Source organism: Acipenser ruthenus, chromosome 24 (assembly GCF_902713425.1).
Source record: "Acipenser ruthenus chromosome 24, fAciRut3.2 maternal haplotype, whole genome shotgun sequence".
NCBI lineage: Eukaryota > Metazoa > Chordata > Actinopteri > Acipenseriformes > Acipenseridae > Acipenser > Acipenser ruthenus.
In genome coordinates, this window is record NC_081212.1 from 7,793,252 (window position 1) to 7,816,154 (window position 22,903).

Genomic DNA, 22,903 nt, shown 5'->3' on the forward strand with positions numbered 1-22,903 from the left:
CCTTTTCCTAGGAAAGCAGTACACGTGGGGATGAGGAGTTTGTTGCTGGATAACTTCACTCAGACTACTTGCCCACAAAATATCCTGGTATCCCTGAATAGAAAGTCGTCTCCTCTTTAAAAATATGCAAGAGATTTTAATGATCAGTGTCTCCCACAAGTGCTTAGGCATCCTAAATATGATCCACTTCCTACCAATGCAGAGTGACTGGGCATGGCATTTCTTCATTTTACTCTCAAAAATAGGTTTCTGGCTGAGGACTGCCAAGGACAACACTGCATCGAATATGGTACCAGTCTGGGCAGAGTCACCACCCAGGAAAATCGTTTTTTGGGTAAAAGGGAAAACAAATGTTCCACCCATTCAGCATTGTTAGTAAATGAATCATATTTAGGTGCCAATTTGGGAGATGGATTGCTCATTAAAATCCTTAGCATATTTTTAAAGAAAATATTACATAGTGTTTAAAATATTGTCCATTTGTCAAGTTCATGATAAAAAGCAGAGCCTGCCTGTGATAATGAAACAACCCTGAGCTCTTTGTTCAGAGCAGTACAGCGCTTTAAACACCTTTCGAAATGGAATGCCTTCATAATATTTACACAGCAACCCTCTCAAAACCCACAGTGAACCAGGCTGATGGACTTCGCTGTTTAGTGTCAACTTGAAGAATCGACAGAATAACCCTGTGTAATGAATGTCTGTCCAGTGAGACTCTCCCATAGGATTTCTCTTCTCTGAAAACAGCTGTCTGATATTCACAGCTCAAAAGCTTTCCAAATCACTTTCTTACTCAGCTTTATAACCTTATTTTCTATTTATTATTTTTCCAGACACCGTTTATCACTCCCCCGTGCTTGGCTGCACACAGTTCTTTAGGTTGGGTTTTAATACCTCCTGCACAGGAAGGAAGTGAATTTATAGTGTGGCGTAGTGCTGTAGTGACAGATCCACTGAGAGTAAGGCATGGAAAGTGAGGGATTTATTTAACCTAGTGTACCATATATCATGTTTTAAAATGAAAATACACCTTTGCTATATGTGTTTCTTTCAAAACTGCACATTTGGGACCTACTGTATGTAAAATAAACAGGTAAGATTTATAGAATAATTTTTTTAGCTACAGTCACTTAAGGAATCTGATTGGATTTTTTTTTTTTTTTGGAAGAGGCAAAAAAAAACACACCCTTAAAACTGAACCAATCCCATTCCGTCTTTATTTAATAAAAAAAAGTTCCTTTTGGCAACTGCCTTCAAGATGTGGCGCTTCATCCTTCCAGCACCAGACACAAGGAACACAGCTTACAAAAGGCCATGGTGTCTGAACTTCACAAACAAGGACAGGGGGCCCTATTTCGAAGAGCACAGGCACATATATTGACAATTTTAACAGTATAATACCAAAAAAGTGGAACTACCATAAAATATATTTGCAAAAATGAACTTGTCTACTGTCACATCATTCTTTTTTCCATGTGTATCGAATCCTTTGTGCAATTTTGCTAATGTTCAGATCATTTTTTATATTGCATCAATCTTTTAATGTGAGCGCCATCTTTGAACAATATCATCTTTTAATATGAATCACATCTCACAATGCTGAACAACATACTGAAGACTGGCGTTGTTTAAAGATGGCACTTGGCAACTGTGGTCCTACATGGGATTTAAAAATATAGACAAGTTCTACAAATATACCCTGTGGTAGTTCCATTAAAGGAGAAACAAGGTCTGTGTAAACCTATGCACTTGAGACCACCCCCACAGCTGTCCCTCCTGGCACCCGTGATGTCATATCAGCACCGCTCCCATTGGAATCCACTTGGGGACGGGCCCCACTGAGAGTGTGTATCAGTGCTGGGTCTGCTGGCAAGTTCACTGGACTTCCTGGTGTGTAACTGCTATAGTACCCAGGGAAGGCTGCAGGCCAGCTGGAATTCATTTCATTTGACTGGATGCCAGGCGGTGTGTGGCTGCTGCACTGGTGGGCAGCTGTGTGACTGTGCCCATGCCCAGGGGAGGGCCAGCCCCCATAGCTCCCATAGTTGTGAGAATGATCCCCCCAGTTGCCATAGACCCGGGAGTAGGGGTCTTGATTTTGAGTATCTTGCACCGGGACGTAGGCTTGGGTTGGGTAGGAGCCCGGGGGTGGATTGTATCTGCAGTGGAAAAATAATACATGATACTGGAATAACAAGAAGAGTTTGGAAAGTTCTTACTCTCCACTAAATCTAAATTTGTAGTGCCGATGGGATTTCAGATTAAAACCAGGGCTTGGTCTAAATTAGGGCTGTCCAACGGATGGCTCTTGAGCCATATACAACTCATTGTGCTGCATAATACGGCTGGACATTAAAACATGACAGCTGGTACTACTCTAGTTAAAGAAAGTCCTCCCTTATTATGTCTTACACTTCATTAGTCTTTTCCCCTCAGCAGTGCCTTCTCTGTCAAAGCAGCTGACTGGCTGCAGAGCATGTCACTCATTAAAATCGTGTAAAGAAAACATTTCTAACAGTGTGTGTAAGACACATTCCACACTGACATATATAATCTCGATAACACCTGCCACAATCGCTCAATACCAAAATTACTGGCTTGGCCAATTGTAATATAAATATATTCTGTCTATGGCAGTTGTGCTTAAAAAAAGGACATTAAAAAGCTAGTTGTATGAGATCCTTACTTCTTGAGCAGCGCGGCCCTCCTCTCCGTCACTGACGCCGGCACATACACAGCTCCTCTGAGCTTCCGCAGCAGCCTGAAGGGACGCTTCTTATCCAAGATCGACGCTCTGGACTCTGATAAATCCAGGATGAAACACAACCCCACGCCGTCTGTGTTCAGTGTCAGCAGGTTAAAGAAAGACTGGCTCAGCAGGGAGCAGAGAGCTAAACAAATAACAGCAGCACTTCATAAATCACAACAGCCCTGTTCACAAAGCTTTTCTGTCTAGTTATCAGACCTGCGGGCAATTCCCACTGTAATTGTGCAATTCGTAATTAATTTCAATTACAATGTTATTGTGATTGGAGTTGAACCTTGGCACGCCTGCATAACTGTAACTGTAACTATACCATATAATTGATTGATTGCAGTTCAATTCTGCATTTATGTGTCATTCCATCATTATTCTTGTATTTTCAACCGCTTTTGGTGACTCCATTTGTTTGAAATAATAAGTTCTCTAGTATGTTTGTGATTATTGCTGGTTATTTAGAATAGAGTAAACAGGTTAATGTGTGGAGTTGTTTATGTCACTTTAGTGTAATTGTAATTCTAATTGTAATTACTGCAGCATCATTCTAACTAATTGTAATTGCACAAAATAGCAATGGAATTGCAATTTCAACAATTCTGCTGTAAATCGTATTAGACTGAATGGTTTGTCATACAAGCTCTACTCAAGAGAAGCTTCAGGAGCTTCAAATGTGGCTGTAGGAAGAATGTAGATCAACTACACCATCACTGGAATACTGGATGCAAGAATTTATAAATGGGAATTACTGGTACACAAAAACGGGACACATAGAGTTAGTGTAATCTGACAGATTATTGTACAGTTTTACAGACTGCATGCAGAACCGACGGGTAGGCAGGCAAACGTAATGATTCATTGAAAAGGATACAGATCTCGCCCACCACAATCCCACTGACATTACAGAGAAACACCGTCCTGGGCACAACAAACGCAATGAGCAGGAGAACCCAGGGCGCCAGGACTATGGGGATACTGACCCCGAACAGCAAGGCACGCCTGATCTTGGACCGGGCACTGGTCATGCCAATCATGGCAAACACCACGGGTGTAAACCCACTGATGTCTTCAGTGCCTTCCACACCGTACACGATGTAGACCAGAAGCAAGGAGAGCAATCCTGACGCAACAGAGAACACAACAAAGAGGTAGCAGTACTTGACTGTGCCCACGCTCTTCTCCAACCCACTGCCAAAGTACCAGAGGATAGCGATGTTACACAGGAGCGAGGGCAGGTCTGCGTGGGACAACGTGTAGGTCAGCAGCTTGTACACTGTGAAGAAGCCAACAGAAAGAGGAGTCAATGCGCTACACACCTTGTTTCATAGCTACCATTTAACCCATGAATGCCATTGTCCTCATTTGAGGACAGGCTACTTTGTAATCTTCTGGAGCATTTTTAACTGGCATCTACTTCTACATTTTCTCTTTATATTGTTATGATAGCTTACTCTAATTTTGTTAACCGTAAAAGTTAAGTCTCAATATAAAATAATCAAAACTTTATCCTCACTACCCAGTGATGATAAAGCTCCATTGTCTATGTGTTGAGATTCCTAGCCAGCGTGTAATGTCACTGGTCTGATTAGGGGCACGTCTAACTTGACTGTGCTCAAAATAATAGGACGCAACAGTTTGTAGCAAAACGAAGGATTTCATTTTGGTTTTTCTTTGAAGAAATATTGATTTAGAATGTATTCAATGACATAGCCCTAACACTAAAGAAAAAGAGATACGTTCAGTTAGCCAAAACAAAAGCTAAATCTGGGTTAACACGGCACCAGTAAAATTACAAATACAATAACCTTACCATGCAAACTCGCTACATCCGAGGGCTCCAAACCAAAAACATCTGGATCAATATTAAAGCAGGCGGTGGTGAGGAATAAAGCGATTGATATCACAATTATTATAACAGTAGCACTTGTTATCTCAAATACAGGTAGAAAACTTTTCACCTTCTGAAAAACATCGCGTTTTAGATCATATTTGTCCACCGCCATTGCACTTGTTTAAAATCATCAGATAAATGTTATCGATATTGATTTATTTAGTTACATTTGGCCAACATGCTTTCGTATTTAACCACATACGCACCGCATACTAAACTACTACAGTGTACTACGAAATATTTACACCGTTTGGTTTCTTTCTTCAATTTTCACTTCCCACTTCCGTGTTGTAGACCCGCCCGCAGCGCCGCCGCCGCCATCACTCATGTTGCCATAGAAACCTAACCGTGGCTGGATTAATTACAGTAATATTGAATTACAGTCACTTGAAACCAGATCAATATTAACACCTCTGACCATAATAAACTAGTACATTCAATGGATTTCAAAGTGGTATTAATATGAACTTGTATGTAGTTATTTTGAATATCTATATTGACATTCAAATAAAACTACGAATTATTTTACCGCACAAGCAAAGCAAAGAAATAAACAAACCACATCCAAAAAATTGTAAAGTTGAACAATTGGGCCATGTACGGATTTTATATACTGTATGTTTATGATTGGTTCTGTCATATTTCCCCCTAGCGCGTATTTCTATCACATCACGTGGCCTGATGAAAAAGTGGGGTACATGGAATGTACCACATACACAAACATGTGTATGTTTATAAAATAAAACGGAATAGGTTAATATTCACTAAAAACGAATATATAAATATAATATACGGTATGCTAAGGCTCTGTGATATTCAGTTTCATTTTTTTTTTTTTTTTTTATCTATGTAAACACATTTGTTATAGGAATTACCCCCCTCTGAAGCAGGAGATGGTAGTTCCCAGCAGCAGGTCGAAGTTGATAAACGCTGCATTGTGTTACTGCAGCGGTAGTTGTGTTTTTAAATTGTGCAGAAGGCGAAAAAGAAAGTGCCGTTTTTTTTTATTGAAAAATGTCTTCGGGTAAGGCTTTATGTTCGAACATTCGTAAACGAATTATGTAAATAATTTTAATCTGCAATGCAGTGTATTTATGTGTGGTGTGTGATTGCGCTCCACTATCTTCCCGCTTGGTCACTTCGGCCGGGGAAACTTCCGTCTAAGTTTTTTTTTTTTTTAATTAGTATTGTAATTATGAACATTACATTTAATATTTGTGTATTTTTTTGTATTGTTTATGTATAAAACCCGACCGTTTCTGTCGGTGTGACGCAGGTTACAATTCGTTTTTAGAACATTAGTCCGCCATTTTTTAATGCATGCTCGGCGCTTGGGCCTTATTAAACGATTCTCTTCCTGCTTAAAAATAACACGAAGATTTCTAACGTGGACTGTAACCTTATTTAAAATGGCCACTACCGAGTTAGAAAGAGTGTAAACAACGGAGAAATGCGTTTCGAAGTGATTGCCGAGACCGGTGCATTATCGACGGCCACATGTCTGATATATTTGAATCTCTTTAGTTTGTTGTAGTTAATACTGGTACTCTCAAATGTAATTTTTTTTTTCAGGTTCTGGTTACGGTCAGCCTGGAGCTCCGCAGCAGAGGTATGTATAGTTTTCTTGAGTAAACACCTGCTGAATTCATGTTGGTTGAATGTAGCCTTCCCTAAGATTTAATTTAATGCAAGTTAAACTTTCATATCAATTACTTACTATGTTAGCATTCACCCCGCCCCAACATACGAAAACAAAGGTTGCATCCTCGCAACCAAATTTTGTTCATTTGGGTGGGGACAGACTAAAACGAAATGCCCCTTGACAACAGGATTGACAGCCTATATCTCAAAATCCCAAACAGGAATCTTAAAATCCCGAATGCTGATTCTTAAAAATAAACTAATGTTCAAAATAAAAGTGGAATGACAGCTGCTTTCTATGAAATGACAGGCCTTGAATACCGAAAAAACACTAAAGAAATAGCAAAACTAGGAGTGACAGCCTATATCTCGAAATGCCTAACAGGAGTCTTAAAATGTCGAATATTGTTTCTTAAAAATAAACAAATGATTTCGAGATATAGGCTGTCAATCGTGTTGTCAAAGTGCATTCCTTCTTTCCTCATTGTAGTCAATGGGCATTCCGTTTTGTCATTCGTTTTAGTCTGGCCCTGTGAGTAGTTTTGCGCTAAAATCCGGTATTTGTGTGAGGGTGTTATATTGAGTATTATAACAGAATATAAGAATATTAGGTACTCCAGACACTTGATTAAATACTCTTTTATTTAGGATTGGGTTTCAGACCCCTTTGAGGACAGTGCCCAACAATGTATTCGTATAGAAACTAATGGCTGGCCTGTAAGATGTGTTTTAATTCATTTACAATTGTATTTAAATGTTTTATTTATTGGAACCATGGGAAGGTTGATAAATTCAATTAAACCTCATGCTGAAGCATTCAGACAGACATGCAGTGTGCTCCTGGTAAGGAAATATCGGGTCGCTGTTTGTGTAAGGTTAGGTAACTAGTATTAAACTAATAGACATTTTCTTTCTTTTCAGTTATGCAGCTTATGGTGCACCAGCAAGCCAAGGCTACCAGCAGAGTACACAGGTGAGTTGTTGCGGATTAAGTAATGTAAAATATGTGGTTAATGATAACAATATATTGCACAGTTCCGGGGTTACACACTGATTAATATTTTGTTTTTGTATTTCAGGGCTATGGCCAAGCTGCTGATGCATCAGCTTCGTATGGACAAAGCTATGCGGGTTATGGCGGAAACTATGCACAGGCACAGCCAGGTACGTGTGAATTTATGAACTTATGAAATGAATTAGTTTAACATTTGCTTTATTTCTAAACGTTATGCTTAAAACTGAACAGTACTTGATTACCTATTTTTCCCCCCTTAAATGTTAGCTGAAAGTTATGGTCAGACAGCACAGAGTTGTACATCAAGCTATGGGAGTCAGGCTGGTTATGGACAACCACCACAACCGCAAGCTTATGGAGGCTACGGACAGCAGAGCACAGAGGCACCAGCAGGGTAAGATGGACTGGAGGTAAAAGCTAAACATGCTTTGGTGCCAGAAGTGGAACAGAAAACAATGCTCAAACCACTTGGGATCCTTGAATCGCTGTATTTATTAAAAAAAAAAACACACACACTTTAGTAGAGATATGGTAAAATGAAACGGACGTAGAAAAATCTGTTGCACGTGTTCAGTTTGAAAATGATCCGTTACTAAGGATGGCGGTTTCTGTGTTTTAAGGTTCAAGAATAAACACTCGAGCATATATGGAATGTTTGTTATCATACAATTTCAGTATTTGTAGGCAACATCTGAAATGTTTCTTTTGTTGAGAAGGTTTATGCAAAAGAAATCAAATGTTACTCTTTTTAAACGTGACCGTTTAAAAGCCTTACTTGTTATGTATGTAACACCCAGCATGGTGGGAGGCCACATTCTTGCCAATTTAAATTCTTCACTATTTGTGGAAGCAGTTGAATGCATTCTCCCAGCTTGGATTCAGAATGGTACCACATGCGGTTGATTTTCAAAAGCCTGCAACTATGCTTTATTGGTCCTTGCTGTTAATGTGCAATAAGCTTTCAATTTGATTTATATCCCCAATTCAGAAATTAACCAAACTGACCACTAATTGTTAAATCCTTACCTTTTCAATATCATTCATTCTGGCATTGATGTGGCGCTGCTCTTGTGCTGTATTTGCCAAGGCACCCAGTGCTAGCTTTCTGAACTACCCAAGTTTCATTATTTTGATAAAATGGTCAGGAGTTTGTGCATGAAGGGGCAAACAGACGGGTGTGGGGTGATACGCTGGGTATTTTTACGAGATAGCTGGATGCCAACTATGGAACACACAGATGCGATAGTGTACTATGGGACACACAGATGCGATACAGTATACTGTGCGACACACAGATGCGATAGTGTACTATGGGACTCAGTTGCGATACAGTGTACTATGGGACTCACAGATGCGATAGTGTACTATGGGACTCGCAGATACGATACAGTGTACTGTGGGACACATGCAATACAGTATACTATGGGACTCACAGATGCGATACCGTGTACTATGGGACTCACAGATGCGATACAGTGTACTGTGGGACTCACAGATGCGATACCGTGTACTATGGGACTCACAGTTGCGATACCGTGTACTATGGGACTCACAGATGCGATACCGTGTACTATGGGACTCACAGATGCGATACCGTGTACTATGGGACTCACAGATGCGATACCGTGTACTATGGGACTCACAGATGCGATACCGTGTACTATGGGACTCACAGTTGCGATACCGTGTACTATGGGACTCACAGATGCGATACCGTGTACTATGGGACTCACAGATGCGATAGTGTACTATGGGGCACACAGATGCACTACAGTGTACTATGGGACACAGATGCAATACAGTATACTATGGGACACACAGATGCGATAGTGTGCTATGGGACTCACAGATGCGATACCGTGTACTATGGGACTCACAGATGCGATAGTGTACTATGGGACTCGCAGATACGATACAGTGTACTGTGGGACACATGCAATACAGTATACTATGGGACTCACAGATGCGATACAGTGTACTGTGGGACTCACAGATGCGATACAGTGTAATATGGGACTCGCAGTTGTGATACCGTGTACTATGGGACTCACAGTTGCGATACCGTGTACTATGGGACTCACAGATGCGATACAGTGTAATATGGGACTCGCAGTTGTGATACCGTGTACTATGGGACTCACAGATGCGATACAGTGTACTGTGGGACTCACAGATGCGATACAGTGTACTGTGGGACTCACAGTTGCGATACCGTGTACTGTGGGACTCACAGATGCGATACCGTGTACTATGGGACTCACAGATGCGATACCGTGTACTATGGGACTCACAGATGCGATACCGTGTACTATGGGACTCACAGTTGCGATACCGTGTACTATGGGACTCACAGATGCGATACCGTGTACTATGGGACTCACAGATGCGATACCGTGTACTATGGGACTCACAGATGCGATACCGTGTACTATGGGACTCACAGATGCGATACCGTGTACTATGGGACTCACAGATGCGATAGTGTACTATGGGGCACACAGATGCACTACAGTGTACTATGGGACACAGATGCAATACAGTATACTATGGGACACACAGATGCGATAGTGTGCTATGGGACTCACAGATGCGATAGTGTACTATGGGACACAGATGCAATACAGTGTACTATGGGACACAGATGCAATACAGTGTACTATGGGACACAGATGCAATACAGTGTACTATGGGACACAGATGCGATACAGTGTACTATGGGACTCACAGATGCGATACAGTATATTATGGGATGCACATCTTTCATCATGTTTGTATAGGGTGAATGTGTTTTTAAATTTATAATTCATCATTGTTGGTATACACATCCTCAGTGCTTTGCTGTGATTGGTGAATGCACATGCAATACCAGCGGGCACAAATCGCTCAGGATTTGATTTGGGCGACCCAGCAGGGCTAGCTGTCTGTCCAACACCATGCAAAAGCAATGGATGCAATTATTGGTGGCTAAATACCAAGCGGTGCCACACGATATCGCTCCACGCATGTCTTTCACTCCTTACAATAGTAAGTCCTCTGCTGTATGTTAATTGATTACTTGTTGGGAGTTGTCCGGCCAGTTATGAGTGGAGGAATAATAACCAATTTGGAGCAAAAGAGAGTCCGATTGTGCCAACGCTTTCCCCCAACTTCTGTAGCTGCTTCTGGTGGGAAGCAGTGGCCTTTCCTTGGATTTTTATTTTCTATGGTTTTACATCTGCTCTATCTATCTATCTGATGTTTGCTTTGGTAGCACATTTGATTCAGTTCTATAGCTTCTGTAAAGACGCATCTGCTTCTCTCCAATTCTTTACCAGGTCACCTTACCAAAACAGGTGGCATGTCAAAGGGCATTCAGTACAGTTACAATTTCATTGAGTATGTAATACATCATAATGTCTAGCTAAGCAATGGCGATGACCCCCACAAGAGCAATTTTGCACATGGCAGGAAATTGTTTCAGTGGATTACCAAACAGTTTCACAATAAATCCATAGACAAAGAGAAGGAGATGTGATACATTTTATTGGACTAACTGTAAACATCAATCTCTTTCCTACTTTTACCTGAAGGAGACTTTTTTGAGGTCTGGAAAGCTTGTGATTCATTTTTGTTTAGTTAGTCCAATAAAAGGTATCGCTCTCCTTCTCTTTGTCTATCATCTCTGGACTAACACGGCTACTATTTCATCTGTCAAAGAATACGTCCAGAAATGCATCATTCCTCCTGGATTTTTTTCTTTTTGATTGCTATATCTTAAGATACAGTCTAGCTCGTACACCTGCGCTCAGTTAATTTTTGGAAAGCAAAATCTAATTTTAGGCTTCTGTTACCTGATTAGCATGAAGACTAAAATCTATGCAATGGATTTATAGATAATGTTTTGTTTTTTGTTTCCTTTCTTTTAAAGGCAAGGAGCAAAGTCCCAGTCTGCTTATGGTCAGCAGTCAGATTATAGTCAGCCGCCTAACCACGACAACTACGGCCGACGTGCGCCCTCAGGTAATTCCATTGGTGTGACCAAACAAGTACAACACTGATGGCTGCTTTCACAGACCCGGATTACACTAGCCTTTGATTACCTTACTTAAGATAACATTAGATGGGGGGGGGGGTACTCGTCATGCAAGTTTGTTTGTTTGTTAGTCTGACACCGCACTAGTGTGTTTGCCTCGTGTTTTAATCGCAGAATGAACTTTGTCTTTCCTAGGTGAAGAGAACAGTCGAGGCAGTATGAGTAGGTATGGGAGAGATGAAGGGAGCTCTGGCAGGTCGGACGGGTACAGAGGTAGAGTGCGAGGTGGATTTGACCGGGACAGCAGAAGCCCACCTTCTGGTATGGGGTAAGTTGTAAAACATTTCACCATTATAGGTACACGATGCATCTTTTCAGTTTATACACTACAAACAATGAATGCTGCCACTCATCACAGTGCATGGCAACATTAATCAAGTCTCATATTTACATAGGCTACTGAAATGAAAGCATTATTTAATACATCATCCAGTACATTTGGGACATAGTGTCACATGTTGAGGATGGGAGATTTTTCAATGAGTTTTTGAGATTATGGGGACATTTGTTATAGCAGAGCTCTTAATTTGCCAAAATGGCTTTTTATTTATTTTTTATTTTTTGTCAACCGGCAAACTACAGCTATGGCAAAGTTTTGCATCGCCGAGAATTTTAGGTTTTATTTATATAAACTACATGAACATAATTTAAATCTTTTATTTATCATGTAATCAAAGAAACTACAATGGTATCACAAGTCTACCAGAAGCCATTAGTAGTACACTATTTCAAGTTAGATTTCGAAATGTCAAATTTTTCATGGAAAACTACAAACGGGACATTATTCAACAGGTTTCATTCGACTCTATGAAGCAGTATTAGTTCATTCTGTAGGGTGATTCCAAACCTTTGCCAGAGCTGTAGATTGGATCCTGCGAGGACACCGCTCCCTGCTCTGAAGCCAAGCATTGACTTTTATCACCAATCCATGGGACTGTTTGTTCAGTTTTATTGCATATAGTCTACCCGGTTAACGTAAACTAAACTCCGAAATCTCAATCCGAGTCGCTGTGTTACATGTATGGATAAAGCAACCAGCTTTACAAGCCTAAATCTGCAAATAATTAGCAAATACTGTACAGGTACAGTGTTTTTTCAATAAAAACTTCCTCACTTTATTTTCACAGGCGCAGTTAATTTTAGACGCACTGTTTAAAAGTGTTTTTTTTTTTTTTCAGTCAAATGGATTTAAAAGGCCCTGCATATAAACAAAGCACTCTCTAGGCATCTCCAGCCCCGCCCCACCCTTTCGTTCGCTATCGCTTTCACATATGCTAAGAAATAAATAATAGTCGTACATACCGATCAATTTATCACCAAACTCCTCAATAATGCAATCCAAGTCATTATTTTATTACTATAACATCTCATAAAAGCTCTGCAAATGTCTGTGATAGTCTCTGTGCGCTGATACAGTACCATTCAGCTTGTTTCCTTATGACCGCCCATAATGGGATGCCAGTGAGATTTGCCTTTTTATTTATTTTTTTATTTATTTTTTATTTTTTTTATTTTTTTTAAATCGGCTTGTCTTGGCTCCTGTCACTCCCACTCGGCCATTGAATGGTTTTCTCAGATTTTTCTGGAGAAAAAACGACTAGAAACCTGTTTTTTGAGTTTTTTTGATGATGTCGGACAGGGTCCGACAATGGACCGGATAGGAATAATTGCAATGTCTGACCAGGTCCGACAATGGACTGCAAAGGGTTAAGATGCATTTTACTGTTGGAATTTCATAAAAGACTATTGTATCGTCATGCTGCTTCGCAGTAATTAAGCAACAATATCAATTTGTCAAAGGATTAACACTTAAAGGATTTATTTGTTAGTGGCAACTTTAAAAACCTGTTGTGGTAAATAAGGGGACAACGGCAATTGAAGCATATTCAAGTTAATTATAGTATCGCCTCTTTCTTAACAACTTACCTGTAATGATAGTTTAGCACTTTTTTTTTGTGGTTTTCCCCTGCTAATGCGACAACCAAGCAAATCGCAATCATGTTGATTGGATCTAAGGCATCTCCAGATGCTGTAGCTGAAAGGACACTGCGGCTATAATGTCTGTGAATAGACATACATTTTGAGGGGCACTCGCAGCAAATTGCAACATGGCTGCCATTCATTTCGAGCCCTGATGTAGGATTCCCACGCATGACAATCCGTTTGAAATATCTGTATTTTTTTAAAACTTTGCTGTACACTGTCACCCGATATTTAAAAAATGCATTCTAGCTAAAATTGATTGAAGCAATTTTAAAATGTTTAGTTGGTAGCAAGACAGTAATTGGAAGTACTGTACTTTGATCAAGTAGCCTGGTAACAAAACAGATGCTCTGTACACTTGTCTAAGAAAAATGCAAGCATCAGTAAATAAACGTAACTCCTAGAGCCGCTGGAGAGGATTGGGAGAGTGGCATAGAAAACTATTGTGTTGACCCCTCACAAACAAGATCTGACATCTTAAGAGGCATATCCTGGTCAGCAGAAATCTTTCAGTAATGAAATCTTGTTCAGTCCTGCACAGGTGAAGTGCACAGACTTTAGTGAAAATTGCTCCTGTATGTCAAGTTTCAGCGACTGCATGCAGGCAGTGTGTAGACACAGGAAGGGAGCGCATATAGTGACATTGAGCGCATTTAATAAATTGAAAGGATCCTTGCATAATCAAATACATCAGATTGATAAGGTGCTTTTAAGGAATGCAAGACTAAAATGAGTAATCTCAGCAGTTGAAAGGAAAAACTGGGATTTGTAGGTGTGTGTCTCCAACATCTGAAGTTTAAAAGACTGAAGTCCTTAAAATGGTTTTATCCAAATTGTATCCTAAACTTCAGTTGATGACATGCATCCACATTACATACCCGGGGTGATTTTTAAGAAGTAGGTAGGCAGCTTCAGCAACTTGTAATATATTGGTCATATGAATGTACAGCTTGCAGGTGCATGAAGGGCAGTGAAATGCCATGAGTCTGAACACATCCGCACGTGGTCGGGATGGGTATTTAAACAGAGCTGTTAAATCTGTGGACAGTCAGCATGCCAAGCCTTTTTTAATGAATATTGAAGAATATGCAGGATACTAAAAGACTGGGGCCTACACGTGCAGCATTATCCTTCCCATACTGCCTTATGAAATGCTGGAAGTTGTACGTGCATATGATTTGTGGCTATACCATGTTGATGTTTCCTACCTATTTTATTAATCTCCATTATACCTGTTTACAAGTCAACCGTACAATAAATTTGTAGTAGTCGGGGTAGCTAATACCGATTTTTAATATCTCAATGACTAGGCATTTGTGGCAGTAAACAGAACAGGGAGATGCTGAAGCAAGTATCGACTGCTCATAATTTATGGAATAACTCCCTTATTGTGGCGGTTTGCTCATTTCTGGGTGGGGACAAACAGAAGAGGGGGTACTGCCTTCCTGAGCTAACAATAGGTTACTGTCAGTGGCTGAAGGTGGTAACTGTCTGCATTCAGCACATACCACAAATTCTTCCATTTTGTTCTGGTGGCTGACTCATGAATGGATGTTGCAAATAGCAATGCTAATACACCTATTCTATCCCTGGCCGGGGTACAGAGGCATTCACTGGGAGCCTTCTGTGTGTTTCATTACCACAAGGGGAGTGTGAGTGGATTGTGAGCAGAGCTGAGATGTCGTATTGCAGGCAGAGTTGTATGCAGCTGTACATGTCTTCATTTGTTTTATTTTTTCCATAAACATTTGAATCCCAACAACTTTGATTAACCAAACTGTTTGCATTGCAAACTAATCCACGTGACGCTGATGAGAAGATGGAAGACGGATTTGTAAGTCAATTTGTTGCTTTGTTTTTCAAAACAAGAAGACATTAACTACTTTTGGAAAAGGTTTCGATCGAGCAGATCCCCCCCCCCCCCCCCCCATTTTTTGTATTTTATTTTTTTATTTTTATTTTTTTTTAGTCCTTAATTGTCCTTTTATTCAGATTTCACCACTGGTTATTATAAGATAACCCTGCTACATACATGTGCTGTGGAACCACCCGACATCATTAAATATGATCTAGTTGAAAATGAATATCCTTGTCATTAGTTTAACAGTATGAAATAAAAGGTTCTTGTCAATGGTTTCAATCAGAAAATAACATTTTTTTTTTATTCCCCCAATTAATGCTGAGAAACAACTAAAGAAAAGACCAGTGCGTTTACTTGGTTTCTTTTAAAATAACCACACGATTTAACACCATTTGCCCTTGTTCAGTATAAAGGAATAGCAGTGACCTAATGTGTTCTACTTTACCCAAGATACCACAGGGATGAGCAACAGGCTTTGAACATGTCATTGTTCCAGTAGTAATGGATGATTTGCCATCTGAACCTTTTGTCTTAAACTCTCCATGTTCAAGCAAGAACTGAGCCATCCTTTGGTTCTTGGGTCGGTTTGCTTGGTATCATCCCTGAGGATGTGTGTCTGATCTTGCAGTTGGTTCAGCAAGTAAACTAGTTAACCAGTAAAATATATTGATCTAAGACTGACATTCTAGCGTTAAGGGGAAATTATCCAATACAATATCTTTACAAAATGTGACATGCAGCTCCGTTTCCCCACTGCACCTGTTTTAAATGATGTGGATCAAATGCTGTCCTGTTTGTTTTGTGGAGTTCAATGTCTTCTGTGTTAACTTGGTCTACATTTTATGCCACAGGTTTCAGAGTGAATGAAATTAAACTTCTCCATCTCAGCTATTGAAGCGCAGCACTTTTAAATATACACACATCTAGTTAGCAGAAAGTCATAGTTGTTATAGATAATCATTATTTTACATTAACAGTAAGGCAACAATTGCCAGTCAAAACTGGCAGATTTTCCACTAAAGAAATTGTGGTTGGAGATGTCTTGGCTTTGGGCTTAAAGTATTGGCATTGCATAATGCTTGTGCCCAGTAGTCCGGTTTCCTTCGCTTCTGCAAAAGTAAAGATGTGTTCGTGATGCGGAGAAGTCTGCAACTTGAACACACAGCAAACGCCTGCAAAGATTTAAATAAATACATGAGTCTGTCTTTTACAAATGGTTCAGGAATAATCAACGAACAAACGTTTGTTACTTGGACCTGAATAAAAGTTTTCTCCTTGATTTTAAATAGAGGTGTTTCTAGTTTTCAAGAACGTACAAGTAGTACATATTCAGAGTAGAAATACAGAGCCCTGAGCTCAAAAATGTGACCTAAAGGAAGGCATCATTTCTTCAATTTTTCCTCTGCAGAGGTGGTGACCGTGGTGGCTTCAAAAATTTCGGTGGTAAGTGTCGAGCATCACAACTGTTTCAGTGGAAATTCTGTATAACCAAAAAGCTCTAAAGCCACCATATTCTTGAGTTGCGTCCAAAAGGAAGGCACTTCATCTATAACTGTAGCTGGTCTTTGTTTTTTTTTGTGTTTTTAATGCTCTTGGGTTTTTTTGTTTTTTTAAAACTGGAAAAGTAAGGAAAACAGCATTGTATTGCTATTTGCATGAAGAATGCAACAATATTTTAAGACATTTATTCAGAAGGATGGGTGGAAAAATATACCTGTGTCCTCGAAGGTGGAGAAAAAAATATGGGGACCAAACAAAACTTTGCGGTCTGAACTAGTCTTCACAGCTACTACACCAGCATTGCAAGGTTTGGCTTCTGCCACAGCTATGTGAAAACATTTACACAGTGGTGCACAAACTACTTCTTTTTAATGTATTTTCTTTAACTATTTAATAAGAGCTAGCCAGTTTGTGGGAATATAACTTAAATATAGAGGATATGGGATGGATTTCTGTGCATTTATGTGAAAATGTAAATGGAGTATAGATGCTAATTGGTGTTTCTTCCATTTGCTCTTCTGCAGGCTCAAGAGATCTGGCACAGCGGTCTGATTCAGGTGAGGTCAAAGTCCTTTTCTTTTTACAGGGATTATTGGCGTTGAAACTTAAATATTTTTACTATATATAGTGCATTCAACTTAATGTGGACATTTTGCTTTTTATGGACACAAGCATAAGGACCAAGTCTTTTTGTACCTTTTCATATTCATTAGTGGACAGATGCGCCGCATTGTGGATAGTTTTCACATATGAACTGGCAAATATTTTTTGTATGTCCCTTTTGTGTTATGTGATTGCCAAATACATAATTCGGTCCTTAACTCTATATAAACGTGTAGTTTTTTGTACCAGCTGTACAAGTACATACTTGTATAACAGTTTTAACAGTTATAACTTATGATTACAGAGCAGGTTACTTGTGTATACATTCTCCTCTGTTTCTCATTGGAGATAATCATTTGAATATGGCTTCAAGTTGCTGGTTTAGTTGACCTGAAGACATGTGGTCTTTTAAAGCTATACTGTAAGCTTTTTCCTTGGTAAATGAACCGTCCTATATTTGTTCTTTTGGGACTAACATGGCATTTTACTTGTTGTATATCTCTAGGTGGTGATCAGGACAACTCTGACAACAACACCATCTTTGTCCAGGGACTGGGGGACAGCGTAAACCCTGAAGAGGTGGCTGAATATTTCAAACAGATCGGCATCATTAAGGTTTGTAAAACATCCCTATCCAGCAAAGAGCACCGTGTAGGGTGATCCCTGCCTGGCACGATCATTGCTTGGAGGCAGTATATGTTGTACTGTAATTTTCTGATATATCCGCCAACCGGTGCAAAATGCATTCCATGCACTTTCATTCCTGTGATGACTTTGTTGTATTACATGCATATGGATTACGCACACTGGTTTCACCACCTCGGTAGTGGTTCATAACACTAGATTCCTCTGCATGCTTCACATAGCAACAAGCAGGAAACAGTAGGCTACTAACTCTGCCTTAGCGCAAGAAAAAGCAGATTGTGTTCAAAGTCTGCAACACACTATGGGGCACTTGGATTTTTTGATTTTGTTCAGAGTTCTACTTTGAAAACTGCAGTAATCTGATACGGAAATTTCTTAATCGTTAAGTGCAAATGTAAGGGGGTGCATTAAAATCAGCGGTGTAGACAGCCTTGAGTCTTGGAGACTTTTATCATCAATTGTTTTATTACCAACTAAAAGTAAATTTTAATTAACCATGTGGTTGGAACAGTGTCTTCATTGGACTGAGAGCTAATGTCTCCCATTCCTGATTTCAATGAATGGCAAGTAACAATGCTTTTTAACTTATTTTTCACAACATAGATCAACAAAAAAACAGGCCTGCCTATGATCAACTTGTATACTGACAAAGCAACCGGGAGGCTTAAGGGAGAAGCCACTGTGTCTTTTGATGATCCACCATCTGCAAAAGCAGCTATTGATTGGTTTGATGGTAAGTTTGCTTCCCAACATTAAATTTGTTTTCATATAGAAACAACCTATTATGCCACCTAAATAGATATGCTAGTCTTAAGTGGAACAGTTAACATATTTTCTTAATGCCTCCCATTAATCACCTTTTCTGGTATGTAGTTGTGTTTTGTTGTATATGTGAATGTGTTATATTGATGTTAATGGTGTGCTGCAATTCGTTCTGTTCTCGTAGGAAAGGAGTTCAATGGCAAACCAATCAAGGTTTCCTTTGCCACAAGAAGGCCTGAATTTATGCAGCGAGGAGGAGCAAGAGGTGGAGGAGGGCGTGGAGGTATGAAGTTGGTCTTGACATCCATTTTTAATAGAACATTAATGTATGGTACCTGCTCAAAATGAAGGCCAAAATCAGAGCTTAACTGTTGGTGACATTAAACACTGAACCCTAGAAATGTTGCTTTTGAATCGCTTCCTTCCCCTCGGTGAATGCAAACAAGAATATTCAGTTGATTTATTCAGGTTTGCAGTAAAGCTGTGTTGTGTATTACAAATATCCCTTCTTGCAGAAGCAATGTGAAGTACATGTTGCTGATATTCTCCATTTAGAGACATGTGCTTTTTCAGGATCCAGAGGTTTTGGCCGTGGGAGTTTTGGTGCCAGCCCTGGTGGTGAGCCGAAGAACGGAGACTGGCTGTGTCCAAACTCGTAAGTATCATTTTCTTTCTCCTTATTTTTTGTACGTGAACCTAGAATACGAATTGCTCCCATTTAAAACAGCCTTTGAGTTTCGTTGTCTCCTGGCAATGGGCTTTCTAATTTTATCAAAATCCCTGGATGGAGTTGAATATGAAATGCATCAAGTAGAGATCTAAGCTTTATATTGTTTTTTGAAGAAGCTTTCGCTGCTTGTGTGATCTTGGGGAAACCTGTGCATTAAGATTCTTTTCCACACAAGGTTGATTATTGGTTGAGGTGCTGATGCCTTTAGTTGCAGAGCATGGGGATGTGTAATGTCACCTTGCTCAATGTGTTTGGTTTTTTTTGCAGGTCTTGTGGTAATATGAACTTTGCAAGAAGAACAGAATGCAACCAGTGCAGTACATCTAAACCAGGGGATGCCTATGGGGGTATGCATGTTTCATTTAAATACATTTTTATATATAAAATTACACACAAGTATGTCCTGAATCAATAAGAGTATCAGCGACTGGAACATCCTAAATGTCTCGTTTCACAGACCCGTGATTTAAGTAGTCCAAGATTAGTGTAAACGGTTGCACTTTGGAACTAGACTGATACTACTGGATGGTCTGTGAAATCATCCATCAGTTTGAGTAGTTAGCCTTGCCCGGTCTGTGTGTTGAAGCTCTGTGTGCTTGCTTTGCAGATCGTGGTGGTGGTAGAGGAGGCTATGGAGGAGACAGGGGCGGGTTCAGGGGGCGTGGTGGATTCCGTGGGGGGCGTGGTGGCGATCGTGGAGGCTTTGGAGGGAAGATGGGAGGAAGGTAAGTGCTGTAGTAGCTTTCTGTGTTTTCTCCGATATTTTTTTTTTTTTTTAAATGAAGTCATGCTACTGACTGTTGTCACAATTAACTTGAGTAGATTTTCACAAAACCTGAAACCTGCTAGAAAATCATACAGATCCAAGATCCAGAACACTATTAAAGTAGTTAAGTTGCAAGCTTTTAAACACGTCCAATAAACATAAACAAAGTGAGTGCCGACATCTGTTGGCTAAATCTGGGTTCCAGATCAGCCTTTTATTTATTTGAGTTGTTCAGTTTAAGCTTGTAAGCACTTCAGTTTAGAATGTAAGTTTTACTTTTCATTGTGGGCGGTGATCCGTTTACACTGATCCAAGGCATTGTTTAGTTTACTGCAGTTGGTATACACATTTACAAATGTTGGAAGAATGGGGAAGCTCCATTAACCCTTTGCAGTCCTATGTCGGACCTGGTCCTACATTGCAATTATTCCTATCGGGTCAATTGTTGGACCCTGTCCGACATCATCTCAAACACAAAAAACAGGTTTCTAGTCGTTTTTTCTCCGGAAAAAGCCGAGAACCATTCAATGGCCGAGTGGGAGCGACGGGAGCAGAGACAAGTCGAAAAAAAAAAAAAAAAAAAAAGGCGTATCTCATGAATAGTCATACTTGCCCCTGGCATCAGATAACGGGGCAGTCATAAGGAAACAAGTTGGCTGATACTGCATCAGTGCACAGAGAACATCACGGACATTTGCAGAGATTTTTTGAGATGTTCTAGTAATAAAATAGTGACTTGGATCGCATTATCGAGGAGTTTGGTGATAAAACAAGTGATCAGGAGATGATTGATCGGTATGTACGACTATTATTATTATTATTATTATTTTTTATTTCTTAGCATATGTGAAAGCGATAGCGAGCGAAAGGGTGGTGCGGGGCTGGAGATGCCTAGTGAGTGCTTTGCTGATATGCAGGGCCTTTTAACCCTTTGTGGTCCATTGTCGGACTGGGTCCGACATTAAAATTATTCCTCACAGGTCCTTTGTTGGACTGGGTCCGACATCATTTTAGCAACGCAATAAACGGGTGTCTAGTTGTTTTTTCTCCGGTGAAAGCCGAGAACCATTCAATTGCAGAGTAGTAGCGACAGGAGCAGAGACAAGTCGAAAAAAAAAAAAAGGCGTATCTCATGAATAGTCATACATGGTATCAGATAACTGGGGCGGTCGTAAGTAAACAAGTTGGCTGACTGAATCAGCGCACAGAAAACACGGACATTTGCAGAGCTTTTTTGAGATGTTATAGTAATAAAATAATGACTCGCATTATTGAGGAGTTTGGTGATAAAACGAGTGATCCGGAGATGATCGATCGGTATGTACGACTATTGTTTATTGTTTATTATTTATTATTATTATTATTATTATTATTATTATTATTATTATTTATTTCTTACATAGGTGAACGCTATAGCAAACGAAAGGGTGGGGCGGGGCTGGAGATGCCTAGTGAGTGCTTTGTTGATATGCAGGGCCATTTAAACCCGTTTGACTGTGGGGGAAAAAAAATACTTTTAAACAGCGCATCTAAAATTAACTGCACGTGTGAAAATAAATTGGACATGACGTGCCTGACACGCACTTAATAAATGGACTGCAAAGGGTTAAGATGAAAACAAGTGTATTTCTACTTGTTACATCAATCAATCAATCAATAAAAACCTTTTTACCCAGATGCGTCCATTTGAGAACAAATACGCCTTTACAATGACGACCTGGCAATAAAACACAATCATAATTATCATCCATCAAAACATAAGCTCAGCAGCAACTTGGCAGGCACGCAATGAGTCGAACCTATGGCTAAAAGCAACCTCAGATATAGATCTTTCTAGTTTTAACTATTCTTGAAACTCATTCCAGTCCATGCAAACTGAAATGAGGGGTGAAAAGCTGTTGATAACTTTGGGGGAAAAACCAGTTTAATACAATGACTGGCTCTTCAGCTGTATAATGTTGTAGAATGAAGAAACCCTTATACAAGCTCAGCTTTATAGAATGAAGTGTCTTGCCCTTCCTTTGCAGGGATGATTACAGAGACCGCCGAGACCGGCCATACTGAGGTTTCCCAGGAGCCAGCACTCTTTCTGCGATTCCAGGAGATCGGGGGGTTTGGGCAGCGTTTGTTTTTGTGCTTTTCCATTGAAGTATCTTTCATTGACAGAATGGCCTGTGTGATGCTTCATAGTCTTACCTGTTCAGTAGTGCAGAGAACATGGATGTGCAGCTACTGTGAATGAGAACGTTTCTACAATGGAAGAATGTAATAAAGTTAGTGTTAAGGGTTAAATTGGATTTCTTTTTCTTTTTTTTTTTTTTTAAATTGCAAACATACAGGTTAAGATGTGCAACATGAGCCGGACTTGTATTCTACTTGTATTGCCAAATTGCAGAGTGTTTTGTATAACTGAATAAAGCAGGCGTTTTACTTCAGGTGTGTGGTTTTTCTTTTTTCCCCCCCTTCATTGACAAAGGAGCCTTCAATGTCATAACCACCTACATCTGTAAGTAATAACTAAACTGTGAAGGAGGCAGAAGTCTAAACTATGCAACAATACAGTAAACACCAAGCAAAAGTGAAATTGAAACCGGTTAATGTTCACACAACCACACAGCCTATTCCTGCAGAGCTGGGTTTTCATAGATGAATAAAAGGACAGACCATTGTGCAGAT

The 22,903-nt window shown here is 39.8% G+C and overlaps 2 protein-coding genes across 3 annotated transcripts; one reads left to right on the top strand and one right to left on the bottom strand.

Annotated features, from left to right (window-relative positions):
- Positions 1–1,188: 1,188 nt before the first annotated feature.
- LOC117963298 (rhomboid domain-containing protein 2-like) lies at positions 1,189–4,976 on the bottom strand. The gene is made up of 4 exons (XM_034902755.2): positions 4,569–4,976; positions 3,630–4,031; positions 2,687–2,837; positions 1,189–2,159 (listed from the first exon to the last, which is right to left on the bottom strand). Exons 1-4 carry the CDS (start codon positions 4,759–4,761, stop codon positions 1,742–1,744), a joined length of 1,164 nt encoding a protein of 387 aa, XP_034758646.1. The 5' UTR covers positions 4,762–4,976; the 3' UTR covers positions 1,189–1,741.
- A 550-nt stretch (positions 4,977–5,526) lies between these two features.
- Positions 5,527–22,662, top strand: LOC117429590 (TATA-binding protein-associated factor 2N-like). 2 transcript variants are annotated; one of them, XM_034049266.3, is made up of 16 exons: positions 5,527–5,673; positions 6,222–6,258; positions 7,212–7,263; positions 7,370–7,454; positions 7,573–7,699; positions 11,213–11,304; positions 11,513–11,645; positions 16,630–16,664; positions 17,246–17,278; positions 17,830–17,939; positions 18,573–18,702; positions 18,916–19,014; positions 19,287–19,386; positions 19,729–19,808; positions 20,069–20,186; positions 22,255–22,662. In XM_034049266.3, exons 1-16 carry the CDS (start codon positions 5,664–5,666, stop codon positions 22,289–22,291), a joined length of 1,278 nt encoding a protein of 425 aa, XP_033905157.1. In that variant the 5' UTR covers positions 5,527–5,663; the 3' UTR covers positions 22,292–22,662. The 2 variants fall into 2 exon arrangements, with proteins under 2 accessions (XP_033905157.1, XP_033905158.1); XM_034049267.3 differs by having other exon boundaries at positions 19,305–19,386.
- Positions 22,663–22,903: the final 241 nt, after the last annotated feature.

Bases quoted from the DNA above. Each gene is read 5' to 3' on its own strand.
- LOC117963298 (XM_034902755.2), bottom strand. From the start codon at position 4,761: ATGGCGGTGGACAAATATGATCTAAAACGCGATGTTTTTCAGAAGGTG. The intron at 2,838-3,629 runs GTATCCTTTTCA...CACTGAACACAG, and splicing joins GATTGTGGTGGGCGAGATCT to ACGGCGTGGGGTTGTGTTTC. The intron at 2,160-2,686 runs GTAAGGATCTCA...TTTCCACTGCAG, and splicing joins AGGGCCGCGCTGCTCAAGAA to ATACAATCCACCCCCGGGCT.
- LOC117429590 (XM_034049266.3), top strand. The intron at 16,665-17,245 runs GTAAGTGTCGAG...GCTCTTCTGCAG, and splicing joins TGGCTTCAAAAATTTCGGTG to GCTCAAGAGATCTGGCACAG. The intron at 17,279-17,829 runs GTGAGGTCAAAG...GTATATCTCTAG, and splicing joins GGCACAGCGGTCTGATTCAG to GTGGTGATCAGGACAACTCT.